Source organism: Dermacentor andersoni, chromosome 6 (assembly GCF_023375885.2).
Source record: "Dermacentor andersoni chromosome 6, qqDerAnde1_hic_scaffold, whole genome shotgun sequence".
NCBI lineage: Eukaryota > Metazoa > Arthropoda > Arachnida > Ixodida > Ixodidae > Dermacentor > Dermacentor andersoni.
The window spans coordinates 1,235,861-1,258,438 of record NC_092819.1 but is presented as its reverse complement, the minus strand read 5'-3'; the positions used below and the strand labels follow the sequence as shown (position 1 = coordinate 1,258,438).

General features: G+C 44.4%; 1 protein-coding gene and 1 long non-coding RNA gene across 3 annotated transcripts in view; one reads left to right on the top strand and one right to left on the bottom strand.

Annotated features, from left to right (window-relative positions):
• LOC126521192 (intermembrane lipid transfer protein VPS13A-like) overlaps positions 1-22,578 on the top strand; it is an 820,642-nt gene that overhangs the window by 273,808 nt on the left and 524,256 nt on the right. For both annotated transcript variants that reach the window (XM_050169804.3, XM_055065737.2), the window contains 2 exons: positions 4,706-4,872; positions 21,231-21,343. In XM_050169804.3, coding sequence (XP_050025761.2) covers positions 4,706-4,872; positions 21,231-21,343 — 280 coding nt within the window. The remainder of the gene's footprint in view (positions 1-4,705; positions 4,873-21,230; positions 21,344-22,578) is intronic.
• The window catches only part of LOC129382201 (uncharacterized), a 58,290-nt gene continuing 40,592 nt past the window's right edge, over positions 4,881-22,578 (bottom strand). Inside the window, exon 4 of the long non-coding RNA XR_008610289.2 lies at positions 4,881-5,829. This is a non-coding gene — a long non-coding RNA (uncharacterized lncRNA). The remainder of the gene's footprint in view (positions 5,830-22,578) is intronic.

Below are 22,578 nucleotides of genomic sequence, written 5' to 3'. Positions count from 1 at the left end.
CATTGGCATTCACTCCCATCTGTGCAAGTACACTTTGGTCGTCTCTGCGCTGTCCCCAGACACAATAGCCAAGGGTAACAAAATTTTATCCTCCCCACTCTTTGCTTTGCCGTATGATGACCTCAAAGCTGCTCTGCTGCTGTGCGCCACTCCTTCATCATACACTTGTCTACAGTAGCTGTGCTCTATAGAAGATCTCAAAGACTGTCGGCCTTCACAACGTTTTCAGCACTTGGGTAAGCTTCTGGGCCCAAGTGCAGCTGCCAGCAGCAACCCACTTCTGCATAAATTGTGTCTGCAGCAGTGCCAAGGAACGTGCAGATTATTCTTTCTGCTGCTGTTAACGTGAGCCTGCCTGACTTCGTTACTGTGGCCAACAGTCTGATGAAAATTGCTACATTGTCAGCCTTGGCTCTCGCCTCTTCTTAAGACCCCATTTCTGCGAGCAGCCAGTCATCGTCGACCTCCCCTACCACTACAGTGTTCTTTGCCTTCTTAAGCATGTTGATGGCTCGCCAGTGTTTGTGAACTTGCTTCTTGTGCGCGCTCCCGTCTCCACCCAGTGTGGACTAGTACCATAGCCGTTTTGGAAGGGTTGAGTGCCACTGTCTTCGCTCCTGCTTGTGGCAGGAAAACCGCCTGACTGACCTCTAGAGATGGTTAGTGGTGTGGCCCAAGTCGCCTGCTCTACTTCCGCAACCATGCCACTGGTCAGCAGTGCCTAGTTAACACAGGTGCTGAAGACAGTGTTTTCTGGGCGTAGCATTCCGACTGTAAAAGGCTGCCAGAACCCTACCTTCAGGCCGTAAATGGCATGTGAATTCCTGCTTACATATCGCCCTGGGCCTGAGCTTATGCCAAGCTTTCTGCTGTGTTTTTCTTGTTGACGATGTTTTCTGTGCCATCATCAGTGCTGACTTCTTGACAAATCATGGCCTGCTGGTTGATGTCAAGCATTGACAGCTGCTCAACAGCATCACTGATATGTCTGTCACAGGCCATATGTATCTCTATTTCTGCCAATGTGTCCCTGATCGCGCGACTGACTACTGTTCCCGACGGTTCATTCCGTGCTGCTCTGAGAATTTTGGAGCCTCAAATGATCACCTGATTGAATAATACCTGTATAAATGACATCTCCCATCATGTCGTAACAAGCGTCAACCTGTTCACTTCTGTCCACATTGTGTAGTAGCAGAAAAACTCAAGAGCGCGTAAGCAAAGTTTGAGCACATGCTCGAGATTGGCATCGCCCGACCTTCTTGTCGCAACTAGCTTTTCCCCACTGCACATAGTCCCCGAAAAGATGAGGAACTGGTGACTTAGTGGCAACTACCACGCGCTAAACAGAATCACAGTTCCCGACAGGTATCCTCTCCCAAACATCCGAGATTTCACGGTAGCCCTTCACGGTGCGACACTCTTCTCGAAGATTGACCTGGTCTATGCCTATGACCTGTCGTAGAAGACAGCTTTCAGAAGACCGCCTTAACAACCCCATTTCGCCTCCTCGAATTCATTTGGATGCCTTTTGGCCTTCGCAGTGCCATCCAGTTATTCCAAAGGTTTATAGACTTGGTCACTCGAAGGGTCCTTTTTATATTTACTTACGTGGACGACCTGCTTGTTGCCAGCTCCTCTCCTAGTGAACACATTAAGCTCCTCAGAATGCTGTTCTCTTGCCTTTCAAGCCGTGGGATCATGATATATTCAACAAAAAGTCATCCAAGATAGTATCAACTTGAGTTCCTTGGACATATGAGGCATAATCATCAAGCTCCTCACTTTTTCAAACGTTTGGTTGCCCTCTTGTGATTCACTAATGCTGCCCGCTCGTCAGCGGCTGCCATTGCGGCGAGTGCAACGACAAAATGTACAGACGTCATGAACCTGTCGAGCATTCTCAAATCGAATGCATCTTCAGCTAAGGAGGAATGGGCAGCAAAGTTGTTCACTTTGCTGTTCCCTCTGAATGAATGGCTGTTTCGCTCATAGCAGACCACACGCTTGGCATTTGCTCATAATGGCTGCTCCCCTTGTTATCTTGGCGTTGTGGGATGCGTTTTTCAATATGAAGACGCATTCCACCGCTCTTCTGTATCCGCTTGGTGGGCAATTTTGGTAACCAGTGAGCCAGTGGCCTCAAGACACAGAAGAAGGTCCTTTGTGCTCTCAGGTATCTCTGAACTGGCACTGCTCGAAGTTGTTTTACTTCTGGCCAATGTCTGTTTCCACTGAGTGAACGAGATGTGAGGTCCATTCGATACACCTGCATTTCCTGAACTATTTCATGAGAGACCACACTTCGCTATTTCTTTCACTAGTCCAACACAACGGCATCTGCACAACACCATTCGTTTCTCAGTGCAGGGTTCATGCAGTATGAGTTAACGTCATTCCCTGCACTCGTCTGAAAGCAGGATGTCTACCAACTGGGAAAACTGGGAATTCTCAGGGATTTTGAATAGTCTGGAAATGCTCAGGGAAAACTCTGGGAATTTGTGATTCTATCAGGGAAAATTAGCGGTAATTTTATTTAAAGGGAATGAAAGCCATGGTAAAGCTGGCTTGAGTAACATAGAGGAATCGTAACAAATCGTCTTTGATGCCATGTCGTTGGTGTGAGGAGTTGCCAGTGTACAGTCAATGACCAATTTTTCAGACGCCTGATTTTTGGAACATGCTCGATAATTCGGACGGCTTCATGGCACCACCACATACCCCATAAAGTCAATGTATAAGAATGTCTGAAATTTTGGACTCCAAAGCCCTTTGCCGTCCGATTTTCCTAACTTCTTGCCGTGACCGCAGGTCCGAATGACACTACTAAACACTACTCCTTACTAAATAAGCACTACTCCTTACTGTTCAAACTGAATTAAGTAGTTTTTTTATTTTTTAGCATGCTTACTAGAGAGTGACAGCATCAGGCGACATGGTGTCGGCCCATCTTGACACAAAACAAAGTTCTGTGTCACTCAGGGAATTTTGCAAAGGCACTCAGAGAAAACTTGAAGAACTCTGGTAATTTGGAAACGTCAACTTGGTAGACACCCTGAGAAAGGTATTGCAGCATTCGTGCAGGCAGTGATGTGTCGGTTTCACATGAGCAAGAACTGACACTGAACTGATCAGAACTGATAAGAGCAGTAATAGACATGCAACAGACGACAAATGATTCTGCATGCATCGTTCATGACCTAGTTGTCAAAGAAAATAAATGAGGCAATTAATTGTTTCAACTTTCACGCATAACTTCTTCTGCACAGATTGTATTTTGCGAGGGTAAGAGAAAGTTTTTAGTATGAAACCTTTATATTTTTAAGCTCTAGAAACACTCTGCTGTTATTGTATCGTCTCCACTTGAAGCCCGAATTGGCAACACTAACTTCCGTGGCTGCACTCGCTTGTCTATTGGCTGTGCTCTTCCTGCTGTTCTCACAAATTTTGCGGACGGCCTACGTTGTGATGTGTGAGCCAAACCGAATGTTCAGAAAGCTAGCAAACTGCACAATTGCAACCCTGGTTGATGCCTCCGGTATTAAGCCACTAACAGCTAAGGTGTCGCGCCATCAAGGATTTTCTGCTGCCCAAATTGGCGACTAAGTTGCCCAAGTTTTTAGGCTTCATAAAGTTCTACCGCTGTTTCATTCTGAAATGTGCCCTCTGCTAGCCGTTCCGCTTCACACAATGCTCTCAAGAAGAGACAAAACAGCTGACCTTGCAATGGACTGATTAGCATAATGCATATCAACGTACATTTGAACATTGTTTGAACTAGCATTTCAGCAAACATCAAGGAAACATTCATACGGGCTCTCGCATAAGTATGGGATACACCTACATTTTATTTTACTTGACTGTGATGTTAGTTTTCATGTTTCCTGCACTTCGAATTAATTGTATGTCACTTTTGTGCATGTGCTGCATTAAATCTTGCTGCTGTATCTTAATGTGGTGAAGCTGCTTGCCACATTGCTGTACTGTTCCTGTCACTCCCAATCCTTTAATGATTGCTTTTAAAGAGCCACCTAGGTTCAGCTGCCAGGAAAGGCATGCAAAAGTGAGACCCCATGACATTTGGCAGCCTCTACGTGGGTCTGGCCATTGTTTATTGATGTAGTACATTGCATTCTTAAGGAACCACTAACTTAGGCCTATGTTTTCTGCGCCTAGAATGACCCTGATATGAATGTAGTCTAAATACTTCTAAATCTGTAGAGTCACATTGACGTGCCAGTTTAGATGATATATTCGAAAAAGGAAACTAGCTATAATTTCTCTGCTAGTAATTCACCTGCCACGTAAGTGTGTATAGTGCCTCAGAATATCAGGAATGATTTTTTAATGCATGTTAATGGTTGCCTCTGCCTCAAAAGTTATTGATCAAACTACTTTTACTTGTCCAAACTGCTGTTGATTAATATTTTGTTTCTCTACTGTATCTACATACAGTTTCTATTTCTTTTAAAAAAGGAAAGTACACTTGACTTGTTATAGCTTGAGTGCTAAGTTTTTTTCCACTTCATAATAACATACCTCAAAAGCTGCTGCAACAGGTTGGTTTGCATTACTGAAGGCATGCTGTCATTGTCCCTACTTTGTTAGATCTTGTATTCAGTCACCAGGTGCTGCATACAGCATTGTGAGTCTACTCCGCAGTGGCCTAAGATGGCTCATACCTCACATGTGCGTTTCTCCTCAGCTGTCGTCACCTGTGCGGGATCCCCTACATGCACTCTCAAAGCTGGAGCTGGAAGAGGTCACTGCCACCCTGAACCTGTTCAGTGACCGATCACTTGAAGTGAAGTGCTCCTTGCAGAGCCTGCTGCTGGAAGACACCCGCAGTGATTCTACACTTGTTCACACCCGGTAATACTGTCTTGCTGTCTGTTGGTGGCTTGCTGCACGTGTCTTGGAATGCCCAGACAGAGTTGCTGACCACCACTTCTGTGCTCAAATAGGGCCATAGTGTTAGCCACATCTTGTTTGTAGGATGCATTTGTGAGGTGACCAATAGCTGCACCAGCACAGTCAAGTTTTTATCCAAGCTGTTATGCTTGAGCATCCCTATTAGCTTTGACATAATAGTTCTGTGGAAACCCACACGGTGGAGAGGAGTAATTAATAAAGGTAGCATTTAGCTATGTAGCACCTTTCTAGCACTTAGCTACGTTTGGGTGGTTGTCTCATTTACCCTTTATCTCTATTAGCTGCGACAACCTAAGAAAGAAACATGACTGGTGCTCCTTCGTATCAAATGGCCAATCAGTTCTTCCCAGGTGCAATTGTAGGCTTTTAGGCTCAATGTTGTGACCAGTTGTCTAGGATTGATTTCAGCTGCAATGCGAGTTTGCAGTGAACTGTAGAAAAGTTGTTGGACCTCGAGCTTGAATGCTTACATTCCTTGGTGAAGACTTCCAAAAACCTCGAGTTGCAGGTTTTTGTTCACAGTGAAGACTCCCAAACCTGAAATACCCTTTCAGGCAATTGTGTCAGTGCAAGGCTCATAGCAGCCTGCTGTTTCAGGTTGCGTACAGGTTAAGTTTATTAACTCTGCGGGGATGCTCGACTCTCACACATCCCCTGAAGTTGTTTTCCACGTGTGGCTCGCATCTCCTGTAATCTGGCTTCGCCACATGACCTTGCACCGGCAGTGGTCGGTGTGGTTGCAGGGTAGTGCGAGAGATTGTGCAAGTGTTGAGCTGCTAACGCTACCTAATGGCAGGGTTACTCGGGTGCAGAAAGGAGTAGGCTCTTCCTCTTTAGCTTGAGGCCGGCGAGCGGTACGGATGTTTCTTGTGCTTGCCCACCATCCACGGGACCGTCCTGTGAAAGGTTTAGGAAAAGGACAGCTGCATGAATGAACTCGACTGTTTGAACTTAACACCACTCGCGTGACTGTACACACAAATGTTTAGGCATTGGTGCCGAGCATGGGAGTGAATATATATTCGCTTGCTATCCTGTCACGGTGAGTTGAACTTCATTGATTCGTCAGTGCCCATCGGCATGCAATATTGGTCATGATTTGGCTGGCTAGATTTGCACTACTGTGTTGTCGTTCCTTTGTCCAAAGAACATGTGTGAGACCCCACATCTGGTGTTCAACGTAGGGCTCTTGGGGCATAAGACAATAGTTTTGATTTTGGACAATAGTTGCTTGGTTCAAGACAACCTTTGTTTTTACTGAAGCATAGGCCTAGTGTGAATTTTGATCTCTAGTGTCTGCGGCATGCTTTCTTGAGCGACACGACAGTTGCTGTCGTGTATTTCAACTTTTCAACATTCAAAGTCTTCTCGCAAATGTTTTTGAAGAACATTCGTCAATACAAGAATTACATGATCTGCATCCATGGAGAGTGAAGCTTATAGCTCGCAGAGCAGTAACGAGCCTGAAGTGAGTGGGTATGGAAGCCTCGTGGGTGGTCTGAGTTTGTTATGTAAATAGCTTCATTTATCTCTTTGACTCTGATGGAGTCGCGGCTGGGAGCCAGGTGGCTGCGGGCCATGGGTGTTGTTATGGGCTGACTGGTATTGCTGTCTGGCACTAGGCACTGCAACACTGTTTGGGACAGTGGTCATCGTCAACTTGGAATCTGTGTGCACCAAGCGGGGTAGGACCACTTCACAGCTGACATCTCCTCACAACTTCCTGTTTTGAACCTATTTTCGGTGTTGCTTTTGGATGCCAGCTGTCATCAAAGTAGCAACTCATTAGGCCTAAGGCTTTATTATGCAGCCTGTCACATGTGGAGGGACGCAATGTACCTGGTGGACTGAGGCACTGAAGTGTCGCACTTTGCTTCCCTCATTCTAGTTAGCCTGGCATAAATTGAAATTACTTGTTCAGCTCAAGAAAGTGAGCCTTGTTCACGTGAACTGAGCAGCTGACTAGTAGCCGCCTGACCTTTTGCTAGGCGAATTGAACATTGTACCACGTGAGCGATGTGCGTGCAGAATGGCTCTCTCTTGCACTATGTCAGTATTTGTTGAGTGCATTGAGTATGCAGCATGAGCAGAGTCATCCCTGGTTTGCTGTAACCTACGATCGAGCCACCCCAAGCAATGGAGATGCCTGTGGCCAGTTCGGCACAGCGACTTCAGCAGCTGCCTGTGTCTGGCCCGTAACCCTCCGGGGCTAGTAAAGGAGTGGGCAGTAACCAACGGCTACTGCAGCTCTCACCAGCAGAGCGCGTCAGCTCGAGCGACACTTGCTTGTGCCGACCACTACGTCACCATTTCCGAAATCCGAATCCTGGAGTCGTATTCTGTGACGCTTTGGTTTTCGAAGAATTTGCTTTGCAAGCAGCGATTGGTTGTATCCTGCATGACACCATCACCTCGAGGCTCGCATGCATATTATGATGACATAATGCACATGTCAATCATGGGGAAACCAAATCCATTGTCTGTTGCAAAGCGAAGCTGCACGAGGTGCTTTGGTGTAACCTTAATGCTCAGTGTGCCGTGTGCAGAGCCTGTGGGTGCCGTGTGCATGGGCAAGATCTGCGTTCAGAGTAAAATGGTGGCAATGGTGATACCTGTGGTGCCTGTGTTGGTATTTAGTAGAGTGAACCAACTGAAATTTTGGGGTGGGCCAACTTGAAATTTGGGGTGGGCGAGCTTGAAATTTGCACATAGGCTATCTTGAATTTGAACATGGGCCAACTTAATTTTAGAGGTTGGCCAACCTAAAATTTGGGCAAGGGCCAGCTTGAAATTTGGACGTGGGCAAACTTGAAATCTGTGGGTGGGCCAACTCAAGTTAGGCGGCATGCTTACACATACTCAGACAACTGAAGTGGAGTTTTTGCACTGTTAGCGTAGAGCCATGTTGCGTACGACGTACCACTTAGCGGCATAAATAGGTCAACTACAGTAAACAAAACGTACTATATCACTCGCTGCCGCCGCTATGTCACACACACGTTTCATAATGAAAAACGTAAACCTCATCAATGACATCAACAATTTATTTGTTATTTATCAAGGAGCATTCTGAATTTGCTAAATTTTCGCTTGGTTTATGACATTCACTTCCAGAAAAAACCCTGTGTGCCGATTGGCCTCTGTCCTTCCTCTCGTTCTTATTATGTCAGCGGACCGCCCGAATTTGAGCCACCGCCAAAGTGAATTCTTCAGAAATTTAATCATTAGAGAATACAGTTCCTGGCCTGGAGTTGTGCTGTCGAGTCTGCAGAACTGCTGCTGTGACTAACTGATGCCAGTGGTGTACCCCAGAGTTAGGACAGGAACAAATAGTGCTTGTATAGAAAGAAGTGAGGATGACAGACAAGGCACCTTATCTTTTGTCCTCACTTTATCCCGTCCAAGAGCCGTTTGTTCCCATTCTAATGATGTACCAACCAACCCAGACCAGCATACACCAGAGACATTGTCTGTGCCCATGTTATGGAAAGCGTGTGGACATTTTGTCGGCACGGCCACTGCTTCATTTACCTTCTCTCTTTCTCGAATCACGCATTGGTGTTAGACGGTGCGACATGTTTCGACAGAGTGTGTAGTGATTTAACCCTTTGAGGGTCGATTTTTTTTTCTCCAGATGCAACTGCCCAGGGTCGTTTCTTTTAATTGCAGATTCCAATTCTTCTTAGGGAGTTATTTCGAAAAAAATTTACCATAATTTTTCTAGGGTGACCGTAAAGCGAGAAAAAAATATTTTGCGTTGATATATATGTACTCTTCATTCATGAATAACAACAATAAAAAAGGAAATCAACCCATAAGAATTGAAAATTTTATGTATTGTCATAGTTCAAGGCCTTGAAAATGTGCTCACGAGAATATTTCGCATGACTCAAATGTTCCTGCTCTTAGAACTGCATAGGTGCGCGCACTCAAGAAAACTGTATGGTTGTGCGCCCGTCAAAAAAGCAATACGTGTGACAAACTTCCGCTAATCTTCATCTTATCGGCAACCACAGCCAGTTAGTTTTTGCGAGTCTCAAAAAAAAAAAAAAAAAGACACAACGGAAACGCATGCACGGCGCCATCCTTCCTATGCACACCCCTGTGAGCGCTAAACGAGCGAGAAAGAGGCGGTCGACCTTTGAGTGATTAGTAACGAGATAGCCATCAGTTTTGCAGGTGCAAGAAGCCGAAACCGCCCGCGAAAACAAAACCCAAGCCGCCGCCAGCCCGCGCGTGCTCCAATGCGCGAGTGGTAGTACATAGACACGTGGGAGCGAACTAGCACTAAAACAAACCACGCAACGAAAACCGAGTGAGGGAGCCGTGCGAAAAAAATTTCCTGTGTTCCCACATAATGGCAGCACATGACAGAAAAGAAAAAGTTAGGAAATTGGCGTGCTTTTTAAACGTACAGACGGTGCCGTAAATATACGGCATTGACCATTTTGGAGTTTGTTCGCGGCGCCATATATTTACGTCATTAACCCTCAAAGTGTTAAGGTTGGGGGATCTGGGGATGCTTGACTCGCACGCATCCCCTGAAGTTGTTTTCCCCACCTGGCTATTGCTTCTCCTGTATTCCAGCTTCTCCTTGTAGCTAAGTGCCGCTGCCGGTTGGTAGTTGCAGAATAGTGCGAGAGATGGCACAAGTGTTGCCCTGCTAGCCCTGCCTAACAGCAGGGTTACTCGAGTGCATAAGGGAGTAGGTTCTTCCTCTTTGCCTTGGGGTTGGTGTGCAACATGGACGTTTCTTGTGCTTGCCCACCATTCATGGGACCATCCTGCGAAAGGCTTAGGAACAGCACACTGGAATGGATGAACTCAATTGTTCGTACGCGACACCATTCGTATGACTGTACACACGAATGATTAGGTGTTGGTATCCAGCATGGGAGCGGACATATTAGCTCGCCATCCTGTCACAGTGAGCTGAACTTCATCGATTCATCGGTGCCCATCAGCATGTAATATTGGTAATGATTTGGCTGGCTAGATTAGTGTATAAAAGGTGCAATAAATGCCCTTGTGATTGTTTGCACTACTTTGTTGTCGTTCCTTTGTCCCAAGAGCATGTGTGAGGCCCCACAACTCAGACCAATATTATTGTGATAGCGATTATATAGACACTCCAGACGCATTTCTGCCATCGCTGTAGCCATGATTTTCCGTATAAAATCTAAGGGCAATAACACTGTCACCGCATGCCCTATGCTGTATGTGCGAGTGAAAGAATGAGAGCGAAGCTGACGATCGTAGCTGAGTCTCGCCTGCACGAAAGGGAGAAAAGCAGGGAGGAAGTGTGCCGTCTTCCGTCACGCATGAGGCACCCAACATTGCAAGGCACCGGTGGAGGGTTGGGGCGGGGGTGGCTTCCTACTTTGGCTGCAGCTGCGCATGTTGCGGCTGCACGCAGCCACGTGGCTGTATTTGGAAAGCGATCTGTGTTGGGGGCAGAGTCTAGGTGCGTCACTGGCTCGTAGCTTTGTGCGTGCTGTGTGTTCTCGTCACTTTGCTCGCTGCTGCCACCACGTTCTCTCATGCCAGCGTTTTGACTGTGAATCTCCACAGTCCTTAAGTGTGGTGCGTTCGTGCTTGCTGTGTGTGCTGACACAATGCTTGTTAATTTAGTTAGCAAGTGAATGTTTACAAGTTGATACGGCTGACAAATGTACTATCTTTACATCGTATGGCTTTCTGCTATCAATGCTTGGCCTTTCGGGCAAAACTGTGACCTTTCTTTGTCAATAACTCGACTAGGTCGTTAGTTTCTTAACCAATTCTAATCCTGGAAGATGTACTGGTTTCAATGGTTATGTACAAGAACTTTTCTATTCCTTAGCGCATAAGTTCTTGTTACAATGTGTAAAAGAAACTACAGTTGAATCTCAATAATGCTCACTAGCATTTTTACATATTAAGGGAGGCTGCGATAACATCAGCAGGGAATTGTTATGGGGCATTCTCAAGCAAGAAGGCATAGGGCATGATTTCGTGGAGCTGCTGAGTGAGATATATATAAAGACAACTGAGCACAATTTGTATGGGAGGGCCGAAAATGTAATGAAGTGGAGGAAATTGGCCAAAAACTGAAGCAAGGATGTCTTCTGTCTTCATTGTTTTTCACGCTTTATGTTAAGGGCATAGAAGGACGACTGGAAAGCAGTGAATTATGGTTTGATTTATTCGACATGTGTAATAGGCAAGTGGTGCAACAGAAGGTCCACAAACTGAAGTATGCAAACGGCTTAGTGCTACTAGCAGACAGTGCAAAAGATTTACAGACACTGGCAAGCATGTATAGCAACGCAGCGACAAATCTAGGCCTTTAGCATAGGGATATCGGGAATCGGGTATACATAAATGAAAGAGAGGCTTACTAAAGCATCCACCAAGATAAATTGACAATAAAGGGGAAGCACCATGCAGCAATTATGAAACATACAGCATTTTGGGGCCACGAGAAATATGAGGTGTTGCATGAAATCTGGAAAGGAGTAATGGTGCCAACGCTAACATACTCGAATACCATTCTTTGCTTGAAATTGGACATCTTGTCGGTGTTGGATGTTGACCAACTATAGGTAGGCCAGTTGGCTTTGGGAGCCCATGGTAAAAGCACAAATGGGGCAGTGCAGGGCAACATGGGTTGGGCCTTTTTTGAAGTCAGAGAAGCGCAGAGCAAAATTAGTTTTGAAGGAAGACTCAGGAACATGGATCAAAATAAATGGGCGGTGAAAGTGCACAAGTGTCTGTACCTGAAGAGTCACACAGAATGGAGGAAAAGGTCACGAAAGATGGCAATCAAGTATAGGGTAATTGAAAGTGTAAATAGGCAACCAGGATTCATCAAAAAAGAAAGTGAGAGAAACGGAGACAGTGAATTGGATGCAAAGAATGGAATAAAAAAAGACCATGCGAATTTACAGGAATTAGGAGAGAGAAATTAGAAGGGGCAATTTGTACGCTAACACATAGGGCAGTACCTTGCTATTTGAGGCTCGAGTTGGTTGCCTAAAGGCAAAAAACATACCGGAGCAAATATGCCCAACAAGGCGAGGTATTTGTATGCTTCAGCAGAAGCCCTGAGACCACTCGGCAAATTCTAATTGAATCCAAAGGGATTCACCCAGTTAGAGCTGTAAGTAACATACACCTTCCAAAAGCACCTGGATTTAAAATGGATGGAAGCATCAACCGGTCAGCAGTCAAGACTAGCAAGAGACATTTAGAGTATTAGAGGAAAAAAGCGGAGAAGAGATTGATATGACCGAATCTGTTACAGGCATAGGTAGCAGTACAAAGTAGATAGGGAAGTTTTGAGGAAGATAAAGAAAAAAATTAAGAGCTGTAGACAAATACGCTAAATGAAAAGCATGTATAGCATACCTGATTAACTCAAGCAGGCTAGGTGTCTATTTACAGGGATGGAGGTGCTGTGCCAACTGCGCCATTTGTGCCAAACTATCGAGCTGCGCCAACCTGTGCATTAACAGTAATATCGAATGAAGTCATTAGATTTTGTGGGATGTGTGTGTTGTATGGCAACCACACAGCCATGTTCTGACTAGTGTTTAGCCCTGGAATCCAAGCCTAAGCAATCCGTTTCATCATTGCGGTCTTTGGAGTGTAGATGTGTTTTGTGGAGCATTGTAACTTGGCCGCAAGAAAATCAGAATTGTTTTGTGCTATACAGTGCATTACGAATGTTTTATATATTTCTGACCTGTTTGCATGCTATGCAGACCAGCTAAAGATGATTTGCACTGGCGCTCAATTTGTGGGACAGTTGGGGAAGAAAGCTGCGCTCTCTGCTTAATGGATAAGTCGTACAGTCTGTTGAGCATGTAGCTCAGTAGTTTCGTTATACATTTTAGGGCTCGTTTGTATGCTCTATTGGTAAATCTGCGCCGATTAATGGCGAACACCTGTGCATGTAACACGTCCAGTTGCTTCGATAATAGTGCGGCATGCCTCCAAGAAACCTGCTTGCTTTCCTTACTTGACCAGAAACATCAAACGGCAACCGTAATCACCACTGAAATTTGGACTCCGGGTGCTCTGTTTCCTGCACGACAACACCACACAAAATCGAACTTTTGCAGCCACAAAACACAAGCTGAGCATGTAAAGCTTCGGTTTTAGCCAATCTCAGTGACCAAATGGCAGTCGTAAAAGGTCGGAGAATACACAAGTGACAAGAAATTGTGTTCTCAACAACAATGTTAACAACATCAATTGTGCAGATCGAGTCTGAAAATTTCATTAAACTACCATTTACAGTGACAATGTCACAGTTTTTATAGTGACTTGATGGTGCCTGCAGCGAAGTCGTGAATAAGGCCTGAATAACCGAGTTCATGTTGAAACTAACCCTGGACCAGACAAATTGGATGTCGTTCTGGCTGAATTGAAAAAGCTGTCTGATGGCCAGGCAACACTAATCTCTGACCTGCAAGATATAAAAGGACGTGTGCTTTCAATCGACAGAGCGATATCCGATTTCAATACCCGCCTCACTGAACTCGAAGAACGTTTCCAGAATCTGTCTACAGTTACATCAGACGTTGAAACCATTAAGTCAACAGTTAGCCAGACAACTCTTTTGGTTCAAGACTTGCAGCTTCGTCTTGACGATTCCGAAAACTGCTCCCGCAGGAACAATCTAATTTTCTACGGTCTACCTGACTCATCCCCCCGTGAAACATATGCCAAGTCTGAAAAAATTATCACTGGTCATTGCTTAAAACACCTAGAAATAGCCCTGGATCCCAAAGATATAGAGCGTGCCCACCGGCTCGGCCGTCATACCCCAAACCATCTGCGCCCTATCATTGTCAAATTCATATCATCCAAGGCAAAAAAAACCATTCTATCTAATGGGCCCAAATTTAAAGGAACGAAATTCAGTGTAGGCGAAGATTATACCCGCCGCATCCAAAATATTCAAAAGCACTTGGTTGCATTTGCAAAAGAAACAACTAATAAATTCTTGCTCCGCTATAAGACGCTTCATATCGGGCCCAAGCGCTACTTCTTCGACGAAACGACTAACACAGTGAAGGAATTCGCATAGCAGATAACTTTTCGGCGCCGGTCCCCACAATGCCCTCTATCAGCTTGTCATCCTAGAACCAACTCCCGAACCACCCTTTGCCTTTCCGTCATTTTCACCAATATACGCAGCTTCCTTCCCAAACGAGACCTTGTATCTAACCTTGTATAGTCGTCCGGAAGCAACATACTTGTACTAACAGAAACGTGGCTCAACGAAAACATCAGTGATTCTGAAGTTCTGCATGATTTGCCAAATTTTTGCCTCTTTCGCAACGACCGCGAAGGTTCTCGAGGGGGCGGTGTTTTAGTCACCGTTAATCGAGAACTACCATTCTCGCTTGTCAACATCACATCTCACCTTGAAATTATGTGGCTCATTTGCCGCACTGCGCCAATAACAACACTAATTGGTGTCTGCTATCGACCGCCACATAATAGCCCTGACTTCCCCCGTGAGTTTAACAGTGTTTTGCTACAATTAACAACTAGGTATCCTAGTGCACGAATTATTCTTTTCGGCGACTTTAACTACCCTTCTATAAACTGGCACCAACCTCACGTAACCGTTTCTCAAGAGCCTCGAGAATTTGTCGACGTATGTCTCAATTTTAATCTTTCACAGCTAATAACTGAGCCAACTCGCATCACCGAGACTTCACAAAACACTCTTGATCTCATTCTAACTAGTCATCCTGAGACCTTAGCTTCTATTACTTACCTAAGGGAAATCAGTGACCATAAAGTTATTCACGCCTCATTTAACATTACTCCCGTTCAAAGGAAAGTGTCCAAAAAAACAATAAAGCTTTACGATAAGGCCGACTACGTAGCAATAAATAATGAATTAAACTCCCTCTTACCCACTTTTGAACTTCACTTCCATCAGCATACAGTCGACGAAAACTGGTCAATCTTCAAGCGCAAAATTAGCGATCTAACGAGCAGATACATTCCAAAGTGCACTATCAACTCTGATTCCCAAAATCCTTGGTTCAATAAAACGCTCAAAAGGCTAAAAAATAAAAAACAGCGGCTGTACCGTGCAGCTAAACTTAGACCCAGCTCTTCTGCATGGGAAAAATACTACAGCGCTGAAGATGCGTACTTGGCAGCAGTGAAAAGCGCGAAACGTTTCTTTCTTCATAACGACTTACCTAAAATGATAACAACTAACCCGAGAAAATTTTGGAACGTAATAAATCCCCAGCAATCGCACAACATCACCCTTACTAATGATAACGGCGACTCTGTTAGTGATGCTCAGTGTGCCAATATATTTAATACTACCTTTTCATCAGTATTCACGAAAGAACCTGAAGATACATTCCTTTCACTACCCTCCATTACTGAACTAGCAATGCCAGCCATAATTTTTCATCCAAATGGCATCTCGTGCGCAATCGACAAATTGAAAATTTCATCGTCAGCCGGAACGGACGAAATTAACACTAAGTTTCTCAAAAACACTAAGGACATTTCATCCAAGTTTTTATGCTTATTGTTTTCTCAGTCACTCGCCACAGGTATCATCCCAGAAGACTGGAAGATGGGGAAGGTCGTTCCTGTTTTCAAATCAGGTAACAGAGACTCTCCACTCAACTATCGCCCCTTTTCCCTAACTAGCATCCCTTGTAAACTAATGGAACACATCATCTACTCCCAGATAATGCAGCATCTAGACTCTATAAATTTTTTCACTCCATCCCAACATGGATTTAGAAAAGGCTTATCATGTGAGACACAGCTTGCCATCTTTCTTCACGACGTTCATTCCAACCTTGATGCTAACTTACAAACTGACGCCATCTTTTTAGACTTCACCAAAGCATTCGATAAGGTACCTCATCAACGTCTACTCTTAAAACTTTCCACACTAAACTTGCATCGAGAAATTATTGCATGGTTAAAAGAATTCCTCACACATCGTTCACAGTCCGTTACTATTAACAACTACTCCTCTAACCGTCTACCAGTAACATCGGGCGTTCCTCAGGGAACTGTCCTTGGCCCCCTCCTATTCTTAATTTATATTAATGATCTACCACAAAATTTATCATGTCATGTCCGTCTGTTCGCCGACGATTGCGTTATTTATGCCCCAATTACTAATACCGCTGATCAAGAATCCCTTCTTAACAATCTTAACCGCATTCAATCATGGTGCAATCACTGGTTGATGACGCTTAATCCCAATAAGTGCAAACTCATGTCTTTTCATCGTCGTCACAACCCGCATTTATTTACATACAAGATTTCCGATTCCCCTGTCCAACTCGTTTCGTCCTATACTTACCTCAGTATCACTATCAGCAATGACTTATCATGGCGCGAGCACGTAACAAAGCTAATATCATCTGCGAATAAAAAACTAGGCTTTCTTAAACGTCATCTTCACGACGCCCCTCAAAATGTAAAGCTACTTGCTTATAAATCATTAATCAGGCCAAAACTTGAGTATGCATCCGCCATCTGGAATCCACAGCAAGCTTACCTCATCGACTCATTAGAAGCTGTGCAAAACAGAGCCGCCCGTTTCATTCACCGCACATACTCACCCTATATCAGTGTTTCATCTCTCAAGCTACATTCCCAATTATGCAGTCTTTCCCTGCGTCGTCGTATTTCTAGCCTGTGCCTATTTCACAAATTTTATTATTCCCAGCTCAGACAGCAGCCATACATCTGCGCACCGCCATCACGCACGTCTCGCCGAATTGGTCATCCGCTGAAAGTCTCACGCCAACGTGCCCGTACGACTACATTTTCCCAGTCATTCTTCCTCCGAACAGCAAGCGACTGGAACGACCTTCCCCATGAAATTGTAGCCATCACCTGTCCATCAACCTTCCTAGAAAAAGTTACATCCCACCTGTCATCATGAAAAAAAAATGTTTTACTTTTTCACATTAAACCCACCCCTTATGTAAAACCCCCTGCAGGGGGTCTTTAAGGAAATAAAAATGAATGAATGAATGAATGAAATATTGGTCGAAGGCACTGATCAGAATGCTAGTGAAGAATTCTTTCTCTTTTTCTTTATAGAAAATAAGTATCAGTTTTTTTTTTTCTCGGCAAGGAATGGTGGACTACAGGCAAACAGGTAATAACCTGGGAAGTAACTTCACATTTATTCTTTAGTATTCTGCTATCCCAACTGAATGTTAACAAAGAGAAGGAATAAACTTTATAAAAATGAGCCGATGGTGGAATCACCCAAGATGGGCGGCGTCCCTAGTCCAGGATGCTGTGTGCCTAGCCTTGTCGACATTCAGCTGAGCAGTGGGAAGCTGATCTGAATGTCGACCAGACCTTAAAATCAACAGAGGGCATTATTTGACGGCATTAAATGTGCATTGATTCATGGTGGTTGTTCATGGTGGTCACTGTGAGTAATTCTTGTTCATTGTGCACCAGCATGTTTTATTAGCTAACTTTATAACTCCCTTGACCAATGAGATGTCAATGGTAAAAGTTGTGGAGGATGTTGACAAACTGCCGATAACACCATTTATAAAGCAATCTAGGATTCATGTGAAACTTTTTTCTAGTAAAAAAGGAAGTCCATAAAATTTAAAATAAATGCTGTGCCCATGACAATGTTTCCGCATACCATAGATTGCATCAATTTCATCGCAAACGTCGTCATATACGGGCACTGGGAACAAATGGCCACGCAGTTTTCTTGATTTCTTGATGCGTCAGACGCTTTTGGTGCACATCTTCTCTCGTTATCAAACGTGAAGTAGTGCAATCTTGTAACAGTTTGGAAAGTGAACCGTCACAAGACCATACCCTTGGTTTGCCTGTGCGTAATGTATACAACGTACTAGATAAAGATGTTAATGTCTGACATCGCTGATAATGCTGATGCGGTGAAGTATTGTCACGTGGATATTTTAAAAAGTCCGCTGGCTTTCTCTTTTTTTTTTCTTTCCCCTTTTGCCGGAAACAAGGACCACAGAAGGCCTAGGTTGCTTTAAACACTGTTATAAGTAATTTCTCAATGTCCTCCACAATCTTGCATTGACACTTTATCCAATAAATAAATTTTAAAAAAGTTAGCTAATTAAGATAAAGTATTAGTTGCTCGTGCATAACGAAAAAAAAAAAAAAAAAACCTATTGGCTAGTGTGAGTGATGTGCATGGTCCCGTTGGTGTGGGCTGCTACAGATGGTGCAACATGACCTGCACAGCAAGTAGCTGTGCCAACATCAGCTAATTTTTCTGCTTATGTTTCCTGGAGTCTAGTTTTATTTTGCATTCTCCTCATGATGGGCAGATCATTCAAGCCATAGCCGCTGGCGCCATGTTTAGTTGGTGTTTTACATTATGTAACCTTAACCCTCATTAAACCATTTTCCTACATTGCGAGCCTCCTTGCCTTTAGACCAAGCCTCACACTAGCATTAACAGATGCCTATCAACATACAATGGGTAGTGTTTGCGTAAGGCCCTTGGTTATTTCTTTCTTGGCTACATTTAGTTGGGCATTTCCGGTATGTAACTTCATTGATTATAGTTTGAGAAACCCATATGGGTTACCTCTGTCAGGCGTATGACAATTTTTCCATTTCATGAACTTTCCTCCACCTTGCAGGCTTCCACAGAACTGATTTGCCGCAACTTAATAGTGTTCTGCAAAGTGAAATAAAGAACACCTTTTCTTGATCTACCTTTATTTCACTCATGTTTAGCACGTAATATACAGAAGAAATTCGGTAACAGCAAGGACACAACATTTGTAGACGCAGCTAGATACAGAGACAAGCGCGCCTACACATCAGTGGTGATAAATTACAAGGGAAAATGCATGACGAGCACTACAGTCAACACACTACATGCAGAAACTGCAGAGGAAATAGCTATCGCCTTAGCCATAGTACAAACACAAGCGGGCATAATCATCAGTGATTCCCAGATGGCCATTTGAAACTTCGCCAACGGTCGAATCTCCCCAGAGGCACTGCGACTGCTAAAATTAGCTAATAACGACGACAAAGTGTCCATCTTATCTGGACACCCGCTCATACACTACCAGACGGTAGCCATGAGGCGGCGCACTGTGTGGCTCGAGGGCTTACGAACCGAGCCTCGGTTAGCCCTGCCTCACCGACTACCGATGAGTGGGAGTGGAAAGATCGAATGACCAGATTTCACGAAATTACACAACAGCATAGATTGCAGAGGTGTGCGTTCCCGCCGCCGCACCCAAAATTAAGCAAAAATCAGTCTGTCGAATGGCAGCAGTTACAGACCAGATCCTATCTGAGTCCAGCTATTATGCACCTAATACACCCAGGTTTATACACGACGTGCAAGTGCAGACATTGCGACTCTAGAGCCACCCTGGAACATATCCTACGGGAATGTACGGCTGTAATACAGGATAACGGTGATGACGCCTCAAACAGCGACAGCCTCCACGCGTGCTGGGAGTCTGCGTTGCTCAGCTCGGACCTGCAGCACCAACTCTGGGCCGTCCAGTGAGCCGAGGAAGCCACTAAGAGCCAACAACCTTTGGCCGAAACCTAGGTGGGGTCCAGGCCCACCCCACCAAATCGCAGGGCACTGAATATAGTTATTGGGTTTTACCAAGCTGCCCCATTATGGGCAATTTCTGCTCCAAACCTGCTACAAAGTGTCAAATTTGCTGCTCCCAGAGCTGCTCCAAAGCTCCCTTGCTTTCATCCATCATTTGTCACTGCCCCGTTTCAAAGGGGGGTGCCAATAAATTATCATCATCAAAGCTTGAGAGAGGAGCCTGATTGCCGCATGATGCGTTTATCAGTGTTCACATGCACCGGCTTGCCATGCATTTCGAAGGCCACACGAAGGCTTTGTAGCAGTGATGCTAGATGGCTTGCCAAGTGTTCTTAGGAAAGCATGAAAGAGGAGCCGCACTGCAGTACACGCCTCATACATAACTTGTTTTGATGATGGCAATACGTTGTCACTATATTGATTCATTGCCAAACATATTGCCGCTGATTGTCGTCATGAGATGGGTTCTGCAGATTCTGTAGCATGAGTAATGTGAAAAACATTCTTCGGCATGCAACTTACAACATGAAAAACACAGAGACGTAGTGAAGCATCACAGCGCTAGTACAGTGCCGAAGAATGCACGCTTGTGAACTAGACTTATGTGTTGTTGACTCATGGAAAAGAGACAACCTGAACTTTCCACACCACTAACTGTGTCCGGGAGAATGCCCTACTAGCCAGAAAACAACCATGCGCAATACTCAACTGCAATGAGCAAAAGTTGAGCACAAAACTCTTTTCACTCTCATCAAACCTACCAAAAGCAGGTGGACAAGCAAACATCCCATACTCAGATGCATCGGTGATGCCATAGTATAGCCGACGGGATGCAGTTTTGGCAGCGCTGGCTTTCGCGTCTCTTGAGGCAACCTCAAGAACTACGTGGAGGAATGTCACTGCTGGGAAACGATCTCATAGAACAAGTGGTAAAAGTGCTAATGTTTCAGTGTGGCCTTGGTCTTGGTAAGGTGACCTATTTGTTCAATTTTCCAGTGTCTGCACAGGCTTCAGAGTTGTTCTGTTTTCAGTTGTACTTTCCTGACTAACGTAAACTGTGCCCCAAAATGGCATGTAGATGTTTTGACGACATGAATGTTCCGCTATGTCAATGATTACATAGTCTTCGTGGACTGCGATTACCACACTCAGAGCATGGCCAATGTTCTTAGGGCACTCAGGCAAAATAGGCCTTAAAAAACTGTATTTACCCAATTCTAAAGCGTTCCTTAATCTAACGTGCAGCCAATTTTTGGCGATGTAACTATTTCAGTGTCACTGACGTACCGGTATGTTTGTCTTTCTGTCTTGCCATGTCACTGATGTACCCGTATGTTTTTCTATTTCTCCGCTTGGATGTGTGCAGTAACACAAAGTTGGCGAGCTCCGAGGTGGTTCCGCCATAAGTATATTTCCAGAAACATATTTTCTCTCTCTTGGTTTGCTCAGTCTATTGGTGAAGTCGTCCCTGCGGGGGCGCAGTTGCGCTGTGCAAAGCGTGTGAGTCCACTGGTTTGAGGAGTGGCTCCTGGACTTCGTAGACTGCTACGGTGACAGTGATTGTCTTTGTGACATGTTTTTGGTGCTGCTGATAAATTTTTTCTCTGCTCCGGCTAGTAGTTCTAATAAAAGCTTGTGCTATATTGTGCGACAAGCAGTCTCTGATGATGTAACAAGTGGCTGTAATGTGTGCTTGCAGGGTGTTTTGCTCCTGCACTGGAGACCCCGACACAGTGGCTGCTGGCATCAGCGTCAGTTCTCCTAACGTGGTTGACATAACATACAGGGAGACTTCCTCGGGAGATGCAACCGGTAAGCTTAATGCTCAGGTGCCCTGGACATACCTTTCTTGCATGTGCTTATTTGCAAAAATGCTGCAGTTTATTGAAAGATCAAACGTGTGTAAAGTATACAATGAAGTACAGTGTGTCAAAGCATAGAACAAAGGAATGTGCATGTACATACTATAAAGAAACACAGCAATAGACATGATAAATAACAAGTTACACCAGGTAAGCAATTTGTAAGTTTGACATAAATAAGCCGAAAGAAGGTTCATTCTGCATGACGCTAGAAGAGTAACACACAGTGTTGTAATCTTTATGCGCCCTAGTCAAGACACATACCTAGGGCAGAAACTATAGTGCTTAGTCAGCAACAATGAAGTCAACCTTGTGAAGAAGAAAATAGATATGTATAGTATCACGTTGAATAAGCTACATTTACATGCACAAATAGTGATAAATATGACACAAAACGTCAGTGTACTGGAATATGTGATAAACCATGAGATTAAAATAAGGTAACAGCTGCTAAGCACTTAAAATTGAAAAAAATTTATATGTTAAAAATACTGCAAGAGTACTAGCAGCTACAGGACCATCCTTTTACTGGGGGGGGGGGGGGGGGGGGGAAACTATTCTTGAATATGGTATGTGCCAAGTACCATAGAAAGTTGTGAGATGGGGGGGGGGGGGGGGGGGCTGTTTGCATGTGCTGCGATGGCTTCAATGTAACTCCCCTGCATCAGGTAACTTGTTACGACTATTACACAAAAATTTTATCTCACTAATTTAGTTCTGTTTTCTTATGGGGGTATGTTGTTATTAGGCATGAGATGTGACAGGGATCTGTATTTATTAAACATTAAATGCAGCATGGAGTGTTGCGCTATGTAAAAGCTGCCACACAAAGTGCTCTCATTGTCCCCCACAGTTGGTCTGCTCCTAGTGTGCATTGTAGCATCTACTGTTAGTATCATGCAACATATAATTTGTGGCGGCAACTTACTGAAGAAAGCCAAGTTGTAAGCACACCACAGATGTTTCTTAGGAAAGCGGGCTCGTCTACTGAAATGATTTGTTTTTTTGGACAGTGGAGCCATACAGTGCAGTGAATGACTTGACCTTTGTAGGTAATGCTGCCTTTGACTTTCCACTGCATTCAAATGAACAGGGAGAAAAGAATGGACAATGAAATCGTTTTTTATAGAATTTAGTTCCAGGAAGTGGCAAGAGTGTGCATGTGAAGCAGTTTCTCATGGCAGC